Source organism: Molossus molossus, unplaced genomic scaffold, assembly GCF_014108415.1.
Source record: "Molossus molossus isolate mMolMol1 unplaced genomic scaffold, mMolMol1.p scaffold_m16_p_4, whole genome shotgun sequence".
NCBI lineage: Eukaryota > Metazoa > Chordata > Mammalia > Chiroptera > Molossidae > Molossus > Molossus molossus.
Genome location: NW_023425377.1, coordinates 43,186,647 through 43,202,134, shown reverse-complemented (window position 1 = coordinate 43,202,134; position 15,488 = coordinate 43,186,647). Strand labels below are relative to the sequence as shown.

At 38.2% G+C, this 15,488-nt stretch overlaps 1 protein-coding gene across 1 annotated transcript in view; it reads right to left on the bottom strand.

Annotated features, from left to right (window-relative positions):
• MEIKIN (meiotic kinetochore factor) overlaps positions 1-15,488 on the bottom strand; it is a 144,334-nt gene that overhangs the window by 90,750 nt on the left and 38,096 nt on the right. The window contains exons 8-9 of the mRNA XM_036282153.1: positions 7,412-7,476; positions 2,838-2,905 (exon numbers count right to left, since the gene is read on the bottom strand). Coding sequence (XP_036138046.1) covers positions 2,838-2,905; positions 7,412-7,476 — 133 coding nt within the window. The remainder of the gene's footprint in view (positions 1-2,837; positions 2,906-7,411; positions 7,477-15,488) is intronic.

Below are 15,488 nucleotides of genomic sequence, written 5' to 3'. Positions count from 1 at the left end.
TTTGAAAATCAATAAATGTGATATACCACACAAACAAAATGAAGAATAAAAACCACATGATCATATCAATAGATGCTGGAAAAACATATGACAAAATCCAGCATCCATTTCTGATAAAACCACTCAGGAATATGGGAATAGAGGGATCATATCTCGACATAATAAAGGCCATATATGAAAGACCTACAGCCAACATCATACTCAATGTGCAGAAACTAAAAACATTTCCCTTAAGGACAGGAACAAGATAGGGATGTCCACTTTCGCCATTGTTATTTAACATAGTACTGGAAGTCTTAGCCACAGCAATCAGACATGAGGAAAAAATAAAAGGGATCCAAATTGGAAGGGAGGACGTGAAACTGTCATTATTTGCAGATGACATGATATTATACATAGAAAACCCTAAAGACTCCATCAAAAATCTACTAGACTTAATAAATGAATTTGGAAAAGTAGCAGGACACAAAATTAACATCAAGAAATCAAAGGCATTCTTATACACCAATGATAAACTCACAGAAAGAGAAACTGAAAAAAATCCCATTTACCATCGTGGCAAAAAAATTAAGCTACCTAGGAATAAACTTAACCAAAGAAGTAAAGGACCTATTTGCAGAAAACAAGACATTGAAAAAAGAAATAGAGGAAGATATAAAAAAGTGGAAGCACATACCTTGTTCATGGATTGGAAGAATTAACATCATTAAAATGTCCATACTACCCAAAGCAATCTATAGATTCAATGCAATCCCCATCAAAATACCAACGACATATTTCACAGAACTAGAACAAATACTTCAAAAGTTCATATGGAACCAAAAAAGTCCTCGAATAGCCACAGCAATTTTGAAAAAGAAGGTCAAAGTAGTTGAGATCACAATACCAGATATCAGGTTATACTACAAAGCGACTGTAATCAAAACAGCTTGGTACTGGCACAAGAACAGGCATATAGACCAGTGGAACAGAACTGAAAACACAGAAATAAACCCAAGGCAATATGCTCAATTAATATTTGACAAAGGTGGCAAGAGCATACAGTGGAGTAAAGATATCCTCTTTAATAAATGGTGTTGGGAAAATTGGACAGCTACATGCAGAAAAATGAAACTAGACCATCAACTTACACCCTACACAAAAATAAACTCAAAATGGATAAAAGACTTAAATGTGACCCGTGAATCCATAAAAATTCTAGAAGAAAATGTAGGGAACAAAATTTCGGACATCATACGGAGCAGAATTTTCACTGATACATCACCTAAGGCAACAGAAACAAAGGAGAAAATGAACACATGGGACTACATCAAACTAAAAAGCTTCTGCACAGCAAAAGGAACAATAATCAAAATGGAAAGGCAACCCACTGTATGGAGAACATCATTGCCAATGATATATCAGATAAGGGGTTAATTTCCAATATATATAGAGTGCTCATACAACTCAACAAAAGAAAGACGACCCCAATTAAAAAATGGGCAGAGGGGCTGAATAAACACCTCTCTAGACAGGACATACAAATGGCCAAGAGACATATGAAGAAATGCTCAACATCACTAATCATCAGAGAGATGCCAATTAAAACAACAATGCGGTATCACCTCACACCTGTCAGAATGGCCGCCATCAACAAATCATCAAACAACAAGTGTTGGCGAGGGTGTGGAGAAAAGGGGACTCTAATACACTGCTGGTGGGAATGCAGACTGGTGCAGCCACTATGGAAAATAATATGGTGTTACCTCAAAAAATTAAAAATTGAACTTCCATTTGACCCAGTGGTCCCGCTTCTAAGAATATACCCTAAGAAGCCTGAAACACCAATCAGGAAGAATATATGTATTCTCATGTTCATAGCAGCACTATTTACAATAGCTAAGATCTGGAAACAGCCCATGTGTCCATCAGTAGACGAATGGATAAAAAAGCAGTGGTATACATACACGATGGAGTACTATGCAGTACTATGCAGCTGTAAGAAAGAAAGCTCTCTTATCCTTTCAGACAACATGGAGGGACCTGGAAAGTATTATCCTTAGTGAAATAAGCTAAACAGAAAAAGACAAATACCACATGATTTCACTTATATATGGAATATAATAAACATAACAGTCTGAGGAATACTGTAGACCCAGAAACATGGAAGTAGGGCACAGACTGACATCCCTCAGAGTAAAGGTTGGGTGTGTGGGAAGAGATAAACCACAGAACTTATATGCATGTATACATAACCAATAGACATGGACAACAAAGCCGGGGACAGGGCGGGGGTGGGATGGGGAGGGGGGTGCCAATGGGGTCAAAAAGGTGAAACATCTGTAACAAAAAAAAGTAAATAAAAAAATTAAAAAAAAAAAAGTAAAAACAAAACAAACAATAAAGTTACCTGATAGGAATGCTATAAAAAATATAATTAATGGTAAATGCTTAGAATAATGCTTAGCATTGAGTAGCCACCTGGACAGTAGCTCCTGCTACATAAATAAAGTCCAAAGACCTCTAGATTCCAGGCCTAATGTAATAATTGACATGTATTTCTCAGCCTAAAACACTGCTCTGGCTACATCGCAAATGTCTTATTTTTACCTTAATGATTAATAGACAACTAATTATCCAAAATGAAGTTAGAAAAATTATAAATTTTAATTCTCTTCCATTAAACTTATATAGACTATATATCATGTAACGATAATGTAATATAAATGCTAAATTCCAAAAATGTTTTGAATTATTGACTTAACTAGCCAAAAAATAATTCCTATAATTATGTTGGTTAAAATGTCCTATATCAATAAAATTTATAGTTTATGTAGTTATTCTGCTTCAATACTTGCTTTTTTCTTTGTTTTTTCATGGGTTAAAGGGTAAGTTTTTTCAGCAAGTACTTCACAAGCTGCATTATCTACAAATAAAAACATACTTTAGTATTTTAGTTATTTAACTTATCATTAACTATAAGTACAGGAAACTCTAATTTGAATATAAACTAATTTAATAACAGTGACTTTGTTATAGTTTTAGAAGAAAAAACTGTATGTTGAATAATCTGATAGGATAAAGTATTCTTTAAAATATTTTTCTCTCAAGAGCTCCAAGTTTCACAGGAGTAAATATACTCTATATAAAAGATTTACATTTCAATTAGTACAAGAAAGTGTATGTGATTAAAATTCTTCATTAATTATCCTTCTATTTTCATTATCCTGTATTTTCAGGCTTTCTTTTTCTAATGCAACTTTTCTATCAGCATTTAAAACACACTCAAGTCTCTTTCATCTTACCAAAAATATTACCTGCCCTCCCCCTACACACACACATACCCTCCAGCTACATCCCTCTCTCTTCTTATCCATGGACAAGTTTCTTCAAGAGTGGTCCATATACACTAACATAACTTCCTTTTCTCCTGTTTTACTCTCAAACCTACATAATATAGTTTCAGCTCCCACCAATATGAGAAGAAACCTTTCCTGTTGTTTCTCATTGGACGTCCATATAACAGGCATGGACATCTTTCCCCTCTGGCCCTTTTTATAGCTCCTCTTTAGCTTTGACTCCTTCCTTTTCCTCATTCTCCACATTCAATTCAAGGTAACAAGTACGTGATACCTCGGTTCTCGAACATAATTCGTTCCAGGAGGACGGTCGAGAACCAAATTGTTCGAGAACTGAAGCAATGAAACCCAATAGGAAATAATGGAAACTGGATTAATTCGTTCCAAGCCCCAGAAAATGCCTATTTACTGGCCTAATTTGTATATAATATGTAGAAAAACATAAGTCTCAACAAGAAATAAAAGTGTACAGTATGTCTAAGGGTTAAATTCAGTGTAAAGCGTGACTCTCTCCACAAAGCGTGACTCTCTCTCTGCACTCATACTGATGGCACAAGCAAGGCGCGCTGGGCCGAATGAACGCCATTCGGCTCAACTCGGCTCATCTCGGAAGTTCGAGTTCCAAATATTTGTTCGGATTCCAAGACAAAAGTTTCTCGAATCTCCTGGTCGAATACCGATTTGGTCGAAATCCGAGGCATCACTGTATTTACTGAATGTCTGCTATATACCAATTTTACCTATTATATGTACTTAATATTGCAAATTTGGCTTTTCTTTATTCTTAACACCAGTACCTTGAGTTAGGCACCAAAAGATTTTCCTTTAGGTTATTTCAATAGCTTTTCAATTCACCCTCTGCTGTCCTTTGTTCACACTGTATACCTAAAATAAAAACCTAACATCATCTGCTTAAAACTCTTCAAAGGCTTTCCACAGCCCTCAAGTTAAAACTCAAACTCCTTGGCATGCAAAATCCTGGTTTTCATGATTCCTGTATTGCTTACATAATCCCAGTTTCATTGTGGAGGCTAATAGTTGCTAGGTAAAATACAGATTGCCCACTTAAAATTCAGATAAACAATGAATTTTTGTTGTTGTTAATCCTCACCCCAGGATATTTTTTCCATTGATTTTTAGAAAGAGTAGAAGGGAGAGCGAAGAGGGGGAGGGAGGGAGAGAGAGGGAAAGAGAGAGAAACATAGATGTGAGAAAGACACATTGATTGGTTGCCTCCTGCACATGCCCTGACTGGGGGTGGGGATCGAACCTGCAACCCTTGACCAGGAATTGAACCCTCAACCCCTTGATGCATGGGATGACACTCTAACCACTGAGCCGCATTGGCCAGGGCTGAATAATTTTTTAATATAATAATTTCCCATACAGTAGTACAAGCATGTGCAATATTTGTGATATAATTATATTAAAAATTATTTACTGCCTATATGCATATAAGTTCTTTGGTTTTTCTCTTCCCACCCCTTCCCTCTGAGGTTAATCAGTGTGTTCCATACTTCCATGACTCTGGACCTATTTTGTTTGACAGCTTACTGTGTTCATTATATTCTACACATAAGTGAGATCACATGATACTTGTCTTTCTCTGGCTGGTTCATTTCACTTAGCATAGTATTTTCCAGGTCCCTCCATGTCATTTCAAAGGGTAAGAGATCTTTCTTCCTTGTAGCTGCATAGTATTTCCATTGTATAATTGCACCACAGCTTTATGGACACAGTCAACAATACCGTGAAGGGGGTGGTATAGGGGTGGGTCTGGGAGCAGGGAGGGGGATGTCAATAGGGGAAAAGAAAAGGAGGCACATCTTTAAAATATATATATATATATATATATATATATATATATATATATGCTGCTAGTCTGAATTCAAATTTAACTGGGCATTCTTCATCTTTATTTGCTAAAACTGGCAAACCTTGAGAGTTAAATTTGGAAGCCATGCTTTTTTACAGGCACTTATACATACCAGAGGGTAGATTCAAAACAGATTAAGCCCAGATGGTGTGGCTCAGTGGACTGAGCATTGTCCCAAGGACTGAGAGGTCCCATTTCAATTCCCAGTCAGGGCACATGCCCAGGTTGCAGTCTTGATCCCCAGTAGGGGACATGCAAGAGGCAGCCAATCCATGTTTTTCTCTCACATTGATGTTTCTATCTCTCTCTCCCTTAAATCAATAAAAATGTATTTAAAAAAATTAAGCCCTGGCCAGTTTGGCTCAGCGGTTAGAACGTCGGCCTGCGGTCCAGAGAGACCCGGGTTCGGTTCCCGCCAAGGGCATGTACCTCAGTTGCAGTTTGCCCCGGCCCTGGTTGGTTGTGCGGGTGGCAGCCACTTGATGTGACTCTTTCACGTCAATGTTTCTCTCTCTCTCTTCCTCTTCCTCCCACTCTATCTGAACAAAAAATGGAAAAATGTCCTCGGGTGAGGATAAAAAAAAAAAAAAAAAAAAAAAATTAAAAACAAATAAAACAAAAAAGATTAAAATCTGAGTAGTCCTGAAGAACTCCCACATAGTAGATAAGGTTGCAAGGAAAGCTGAGCAGAAGTTGCCTAAGAAGTAATTTCTTATTTATTTGTCTGTCTCTATTACTAGATTATTGACTCCTTGAAGACAGGAATAGTGGCATTTTTTAACACTTAATAAAGAGCCTGACACACAACTGGAACACAGTTGAATCTGGTGAATTAAGGAATGTGGAAAAAATACCTCTAGAGCAAGACATAATTTATTTAATGTTGAATTTTAAGTCAATCAACCACATGTAATATATAATTCCAAAGTAACTATTCAGCCTCACCATCAGGCTTTATAAATAATATTTTCCACAGCCAAAGCACAACTTCTTATTGGGCAAGACCTAGGTAAAATCATGATTTGTTTACCCTTACTGTGTTACCTTTCTTTCTTTCTTTCTTTCTTTCTTTCTTTCTTTCTTTCTTTCTTTCTTTCTTTCTTTCTTTCTTTTTTTTTAAATCCTCACTCGAGGATATTTTTCCATTGACTTTCAGATAGAGTGGGAAGGAGAGAGCGAGAGAGAGAGAGAGAGAGAGAGAGAGAGACATTGATGTGGGAGAGACACAATGACTGGCTGCCTCCAGAACAACCCTGACCAGGGCTGGGGACCAAACCACAACTGAGGTATGTGCCCTTGACTGGAATCGAACCCTGGACCCTTCAGTCCCCAGAGACGCTCCAACCGCTGAGCCAAACTGGCCAGGGCTGCTTTACCTTTTTATTTCCGTTCTTTTCTTATTCACAAGTTCCCTTACTTTTTGGTCTGTAAAACAAATCCTCCTAATGCTCACCCTCCACCAGTAGGTGCTACTCCTTTTAAGTAAGTGTACTTTTACAAGTTTAGTTTTTATTGCCATATTATTCCCTTAGAACAGAAACTATCTTAATCATTTTTATACCCATAGTTCCTACCATAAGACCTGCCATTTAGTAAATGCACATTAAGATAACCTCTTAAAGTAAAATTACATAAAAAAATATTTTTGAGTTCATTTAAATATTTATACCCATTAGGAGCAAAACCAGCAATTTTTCAAGTTTATCCCCAAACAGATGCTATCAAACTTACTGTAGGAAACAAAGAAAGACATCTTTAACAGCAGAGATTAAAAAACTTATAAATGTCTTGCTAAGTTTATTCTAATAATAAAATAATAGAGTGCCTATAATGCAAGGCACTTTGTCAACCCTTTCATTTTTCATCCACCACACATAACTGCAATATATCTGTTTACTGATCATCTTCCTCTCTTATGACTAAATTTATGAAGGTAGGGAGTATGTATCACTCCCCACTGGTATATACAACAATGCCTAGAACAGAGTACATACTCAGTAAATGTTTATTAAACAAATTAATGATAAGTGCTATGTTGATAGTTAAGACCCACTTTCTAACCTCACATATCTTCACTTCTTAAATACAACCAAGCTAAAAAGCACTCAGTTTCCTGGGCTACCAATTTTCTTTATACTGCTTTGTGACAAAAATAACAAACTACGTAATTATAAAAATTAGTTTCACTATTATTTACCTGATTCTGAATTTGAAGTACTCTTTGGTTTAGGAGAAATATTTTCATCTGCTAACATCATCAGTCTATAATAAGAACAAATTAATGAGATTCTCTTAATCTTTTCAATAACTTTCAGGATCCTCAAATAATACTTAAAATAAGGACATTTGCATGCAATCAATTATCCTGTAGAAAAATACAACTGGTTAGAAAAAAAGTTACTATATCTATATGAACAAGTAGTTTAACAACTAGTATAAGAATGTGAGATAGTTTATGCAGAGGACAGGCGTAGTGTTTAAAGCCCAGTTCTGCTACTCATACTTGAGTGGCCTTGGGAAAATTACTTAACCTGTCTTGAGTCTTGGTTACCTCATTTACACAAAAGGAACAGCAATCTTGTTTCCCAGGATTCTTGTGGTAGTAAGGATCTCAAGTAACATGAGAGATACTTAAACAAAATTATTATCCTTTACTCTTCTACACGTCCACAAATGAGACTGCTTCCAAATATATAGGAGAAAATTAGCTATTATAAGAGGACAAAAGAATCCAAGTTCAACCTTTGACTACTAAAATGGGATTCCTGAGTCCCTAGAAAGACAATTGAGAGATGTGTTCTAAATTCCTATTACAGAGGCCTTCCAGTCAGGATGGCAGTGTAGATAAATGCACTATTCACCTCCTCCCACAATCACATCAAAATTACAACTAAACAAACAACCATCATTTAGAACTGCCTGAAATCTGGCTGAATGGAAGTCCTACAACTATAGAGTTAAAGAAGCCACATCAAGACTGGTAGGAGGGGTGGAGACTTGGGATGGGCTGGTCCCACACATGTGTGGTGGATAAAAATCAGTAGGGACACCTTATCTGCAGAGGTTCCTCCTTTGGAGCAAGGAGTCCCAGCCCCACACCAGGCCCTCCAGCCTAGGGTTCCAGTGCTGGGAAGAGAAGTCCCCATAATTTCTGGCTGTAAAAACCAGCAGGGATTGAGGGTGATGGAGACAGAGGCTGCTGGAATCCCAGGCAGTTCCTTCTAAAAGGCCTGTTTAAAGACTTACTTAGACTCACTCCTACTGGGCTCCAGCTCATGGGAGGCAGCTTGAAAGGGACCAGGGACATATGGGGAGGAACTCAATTGTTTGACATCAGGGCAAGAGCTTGAGGGGCAACTTTTTCCCAGAGAGAAGTGCTGGGAGACACCACTGTTCCTTTGATGAGCCCTTCCCAGAGCAGGCGGGTACCATATCTGAGACTCTATCAAACTGGCTCACACTGTTTACCCCACCCTGGTGATTGCCTGAGGCCCCACCCCACCCAATTTCCCCAGCCCACTCAAGCTGTTTCCAATAGCATTTTCATATGAATGGCTTGTCTTGGCTTGTTTCAGATTTTCCTAAATTCTCTCAAACAAGCAGCATCTGGCCTCAGCAAGCCCCATACTTCTTACTAAGTGGCCCTAGGTCCAGCACTTGGAGCAGCCAGCCTTGGTTCACAGTTTGGCCTCGCCTGGGCACCTCCAAGTCCCCCAGCACAAGAAGCAGCTATCTGCAGACCACTCTGTAGCTTATGTCAGGTGGCCCTGGGCAGAACACAGGTGGTGACTGACCTTGGCCTGCATCTCCCGGGAGGCCCCAGAGCCAGCGCACCCAGAGGACAGCACCACCACCCAACCATCTCCACAAGTGATACACCCAAGCAGGCACAAGAGCCATGCTGAAGTAAGTCCTGCTCTGTGAGATGGGCCCTGCACAGCTCCATGGTGGTTAGAAGTTGGTGGTCAGTGGTCACAGGCAGTCCTTGCACTGACATGCCAACAGTGATCAAGGTTCAACTACAAGAGAAGGGTGTACAGCCCACACAGAGGTTGTATCTCGAGTACCCAGCCTGGGTGATAGGGGAGGCTGTGCCACTGGACGCTACAGAACACCTACTATTTTAGGACACTCTACCAAACCTGGGAGACGTAGCAACTCTACCTAATAGACAGAAACAAACACAGGCAGGCAGCCAAAATAAGGAGACAAAGAAACATGGCCCAAATGAAAGAATAGAACAAAACTCCAGAAAAAGAACTAAACAAAATGGAGACAAGCAATCTACTAGATGAAAAATTCAAAACACTGGTTATAAGGATGCTCAGTGAACTTAGTGAGAACCTCAACAGCATAAAAAACAACCAGTGAGAAATGAAGGATATACTAATTGAAATGAAGAATAATTTACAGGAAATCAACAATACAATAGATGAAGCTGAGAATCAAATTGGAATATAAGGAAGCAAAAACACCTAATCAGAACAGCAAAAAGAAAAAATAATTTTAAAAAATGAGGATAGTGTGAGGAGCTTTGCAACAACCTCAAGCATACCAACGTTCACATCATAGAGGTGCTGGAAGGAGAAGAGAGAGCAAGAAATTGAAAACCTATTTGAAAAAAGAATAACAGAAAACTTCCCAAACTTGGTGCAGGAAATAGATATATACAGGTCCAGGAAGCACAGAGAGTCCTAAACGAGATGAACCCAGAGGCCCACACTAAGACATCATAAATGAAATGCATTAAAGCAGATGTTGGCAAACTATAACTCACAGGCCAGCCACCCATGTTTGTAAATCAAGTTTTATTGGAACACACACACACAAAAGTTAGACAAAGAGAGAATCTTAAAAGCAGCAAGGAAAAACAGTTAATTACCTACAAGAGAGCTCTCACAACATAGTTGATTTCTCTAAAGAAACTTTGCAGGCCAGAATAGACTGGCAAGAAATATATTCAAAGTGATGAAAAGCCAGAACTGCCCAGACGGTGTGGCTCCGTAGATTGAGCATTGTCCCAAGGGCTGAGAGGTCCTGGTTCGATTCCTGGTCAGGGCACATGCCCAGGTTGCAGGCTCAATCCCCAGCAGGGATCAATGTTTCTCTCTCACATCAATGTTTCTATCTCTCTCTTCCTTCCTCTCTCTCTAAAAGATAATTAAAAAACAAAACAAAACAAAAAAAACTAACAAACAAGAAAAACAAGGACATACAACCAAGATTACTCTACCCAGCAAAGCCATCATTTAGAATTAAAGGTCAAATAAAAGAGCTTCCCAGACAAGAAAAAGCTAAAGGAGTTCATCACCCCAAACCAGTATTATATGAAATGTTAAAGGGTCTTCTTTAAGAAGAAGATAAAAAATATGAACAATAAAATGTCAACAAATACATATCTATCAACAATTGAATCTAATACAACAAATAAACAAGCAGAACAGAAACAGAATCAGATACAGAGAACGTTTTGACAGTTGCCAAACAGGAGGGCTGGGAGGATGAATGGAAAAGGTGAATGGATTAAGAAGTACAAATTGGTTGTAGCAGAATAGTCATGAGGATGTAAAGTACAGTATAGGGAATATAGTCAGTAATAGTCTAGTAACTATGTATGGTGTCAGATGGGTGGGTGATTTATTGGGATGATCACTTATTAAGTTATGTAATGTCTAATCATTGGGAGGGGGATACACCTAAAACTAATATAATAATGTATGTCATAATTAAAAATTTTCAAAATGATTTAAAAAAAATTTTTAATTAAAAATGATTTAAAAAATTCCAGTTTGGCTCAGCAGTTAGAGCATAGGCCTGCAGACCAAAGAGTCACAGGTTCTATCCTGGTCAAGAGCATGTACCTTGGTTGCAGTTCGGTCCCTGGCCCTGGTCAGGGTTGTGCGTGAGGCAACCAATCGACGTCTCTCTCACACTGATGTATCTCTCTCTCTCTCCCTCCCACTCTGTCTGAAAATAAATGGAAAAATATCCTCAGGTGAGGATTTAAAAAAAAAAAAAAAAGACAAAATTTCTCAAATGGCAAAAAACAACAACAACCTATTACAGGTTTATTGAAGAGTTGAACTCTGCAATCAAAATACAATTTTTCAATGCCACCCCAATAAGTTCAATAAAAAATTTACATTAAAAAGCAATAATTTTTTTCTTTCATATTTCCCCTTTAAATTCATCCTGTCAAAACAGTAGTTTCTTATCCCTGAGTGAAACTTCAGTGTATTCAATTGCTTTTGTGGTATTCTCCTGTAATAAATGGTTATTTTTAGGTAATAACAAGCCCAGTGTAATATCACATCAAACTCTTATCCATTTTAAATTTCTTCCCTTTCCCAACTAGACCTTATTTAGCCTCATAACCTGCAGTGAGAAAAGCTTTCATGGTGGTTTCCTTCCCTATTTCTTGTTCTTTTTACTCTCCCATTTGATAACTACTCTTTGGGGTCCTTTGGCACTTGTGTAGAAGGAAGTTGTAGAAAGAGACAGAAAGGTCTTTCTTGATCTTGACTGATGCTGTTATAATGTGCCATTGGTGCCCTTTGAATGTGACAGATAACCAAATGCTATTTCAAACATGAAGCATTTTGAAGGGTGCAGTGATATGATTCCTCTATCCCTGGGGCTCTCTCACTTGCTGCTATTTATGATCTCCTCAGATACTGCATTTGATGACAGAACTCCTAGCCTCTCAATTATGTTTACTTTATTTTTGCAGAAGCCATGCTGGGCATGATCCCTTTTAAGATGATCCATAACTGGATCCCTCTGTGCATTATGCACAAATCTTTGTTGAATCAAACTCTGAAAGTACATCTAGCTTCCTCTTTATTCTGCCATTATAAAGCATCTAGCAGATCCTCTTGCCTTTTAGACTTTTCAAGTGTGAGACAGAAACCAAATTCCAGAGGACATATGTCACTGTCCAAATGGTTTTCTTGGAGTTTCCTCTCTTGTGTTGAGGTGATGGAGAAGTCTCCATCTCTCCTTGCATATGACACCAATAACAACTCTTATCAAAGAAATAAACGATCTTGATCTTGGTCATTTCATCCTTTCAGTGCATTCTTAACCTTTTCTTCTCTTTTCTTTTTTTAATCCTCACCCGAGGACATTTTTTCATTTTTGTTCATATAGGGTAGGAGGGTGAGAAAGGAAGAGAGAGAGAGACAGAGAGAAACATCAACGTGAAAGAGACACATCGAGGGGTTGCCTCCCACAGGCCCCCAACCAGGGCCGGGGATGAACTGCAACTGAGGTATGTGCCCTTGGTCGGAATCAAACCCACGACTCATTGGTCCATGGGCCAACGCTCTAACTGCTGAGCCAAACTGACCAGGGCTTAACCTTTTCTTAAATAGCCTGGGGATTGGTAACAGGTTAAGGCTGAAAAAATTGGGTTTTGACCTCACCTTTTATACATTCTACAAAGATGGTTCTACACACAATAGGGGATGAGGGATGTTGTCATTTTTATTTTGTTGTCATCTACTGAGGTCGCAGTCCAAACTCTAAGACTACATGAAAGCCACATTTAGAATTCTGCTATATTCCTCAAGTTCCTATTAACATATATAGATTGGTGGACACAAACACGAAATTTTACTATTAGCCATAGAACATAGAAAGAACTCAGATGTGACCAAAGATAGATGCTCCATGCACACCCTCCCAGCCTAGAAGATTATTGGAAAGAGAAAGAAAACAGAGGCTTAGAAAACACGCAGTTAGACAATGGGAACTGTCTTTTCTCCCTCAAGCCCAAAATCTGGAGTGGAGGTAATAGATGGGAAGATGACATTAGAGGAGGTGAAGAAAAAACCAAAAGTAGAGGGGGCATGTGACAAATTCTCTGTTTAGAACTCGGGGAGTACATGTCCACACATTTTTATGTTGGAAACTCAACATAAAAATAAGAGCTTGGGATATTTAGGCAGAGAGGGAACCTCAGGGCTGGGACTATTCCAGGCAAATTAAGAGATATGATCATCCATCTATATGCCATCCTCAGGAATATGGAATGGGGGAGAAAATATAAAATTCTCAGCATTCACCCAAAAGGGACTTTTTTTTATCTTCACCCGAGGACATTTTTTCATTTTTGGTTCAGATACAGTGGGGGGGAGAGAGAGAGAGAGAGAAACATCGATGTGAAAGGTACACATCAAGTGGCTGCCACCCGCCCAAAAGGGACTTTTTAAAAAAATTATTTTTCAATTACATTTTACATTCAATATTATTTTGTATCAGTTTCAGGTGTACAGTATAGTGGTTAGACAATCATATATTTTACAAAGTGTTCCCCCTGATATTTCCAGTATCTACTTGGGACCATACATAGTTATTACAGTATTTTTTTACTATATTTCCTATACTGTACTTCACATCCCCACAAAAGGACCTTTTATTTTTTTTATTTACTTATTTATTTATTTTTTAATCCTCACCCGAGGACATGCGTAGAGAGAGGAAGGTAGAGAGAGAGAAACATCAACATGAGAGAGAAACATCTATTGGTTGCCTTCCATACATGCCCTGACCGAGTAACGAACACACAACCCAGGTATGTGCCCTGATTGGGAATCAAACCCACAACCTTCTGGTGCAGAGGACAACACTCAACCAACTGAGCCATTCTGACCAAAGGGACCTTTTAAATGAAAATAACTAGGTGGCATTAATCACTAAGTTTAACTCATAATTTCCCAGCTAAATAAAGAAAAAGGGTAATGAGAGCCCAAGAGAAGTTTAGATCAGTTATTTAAAAATAAATATAGATATATTTTCTTTGCACATCTAAGCAATAAATGTTATTTTTAAAAGATAGGTCAGTATTTAAGGGAGACAGGAAATAAGATTAGATACATATAATCAAGCGTTACATTTTCTCCATTTCAATATATAGGCAAAGTCATTCAAGTGAGTCTATACAGATTTTAAAACAATATAAACAAAACTCCCTTTCTCCATTAGGAACTATGTCAAAGTTGTAGGGTTTTAATTTTGTGAATATGTTACTTAATTAAGGAGAATGCCAAAATACCTAGTAGATAATAGGTACTCAAATTTGGTATCATTATTATCCAAACATCACTCTTTCCCTTTTATGAAAATACTGTGTTATAAATTCTGAAGTCCACTATCAGTTCTCTCTGATGACCTAAATCATTTATCTTCAGAATTTTTACGGGGGTTTACCAAAGAAAAATAATTCACCTAGGAATAACAGTAATAGATTTTCTTTTCCTCAGAAATTTTTAACCATTTTGATGCAAACATATTGATAAGGAGGCTATCACACTAATACTACTTTTTTCTCACTCTAAACACTTTCCCAAGGGGACAACTATACCTTCAGCCCATAACTTTTCCCTTGCTCTCCAGGCTGGGATATCCAACTGCTTGCTGGGTATCTTCAATTCAAAATACTGTAGGTATTTCAGTGTTTTCCAAACTAAAATCATCTGTCACCCTAACTTATTCTTGCTTTTCTTTTTTTAGAGAGAGAGAAACATTGACGTGAAAGGGACACATTGAGTGGCTGCCACCCACAAAACCCAACCAGGGCCGGGGACAAACTGCAACCGAGGGAACCGAACCGGGGTCTCTCTGGACCGCAGGCCGACGCTCCAACCGCTGAGCCAAACCGGCCAGGGCTATTCTTGCTTTTCTATTTGTGTTCCTTCACCAAGTGAATGAGTCATTCATCCAGTTTTGTAAGTCAGAGGGCTGGGGGCCAACTTGGACACCATCCTTCTTTCTTAACCAACTATTTTATTTTTATTTATTTATTTTCTTTTTTAAAAAAGACACATTTATTCAGCGTCATGATCAGACTATTACATTTAGCAATCAACAGCATGGGTGCAAAAACAAAACTACATTAAAACCCTTTGTTGGAATGCTTTCCACTTTCCACAGAACAGAAACTAAAATAACCTGTTATACAATTAGTCACAAATACAGTTCTTGAGTTTTTCTGCCCATTCACACGAGTATTATCTAAAACATGTCTTCTTTGTAGCAGCTAGGCCCTGCCACCACTGTGCTTGGCTGAGTTCACAAATCTGTTGTAACCTACCAACTATTTTATTTAAAACTATTGAGTATATGCCCTGGCTGGGTAGCTGAGTTGGTTGGAGCATCATCCTGTGCACCAAAAAATTGCAGGTTCAATTCCTGGTCAGGGCACAGACCTAGGTTGTGGATTCAATCCCCGGCTGAAGCACGTATAAGAGGCAACTGATAGATGTTTCTCTATC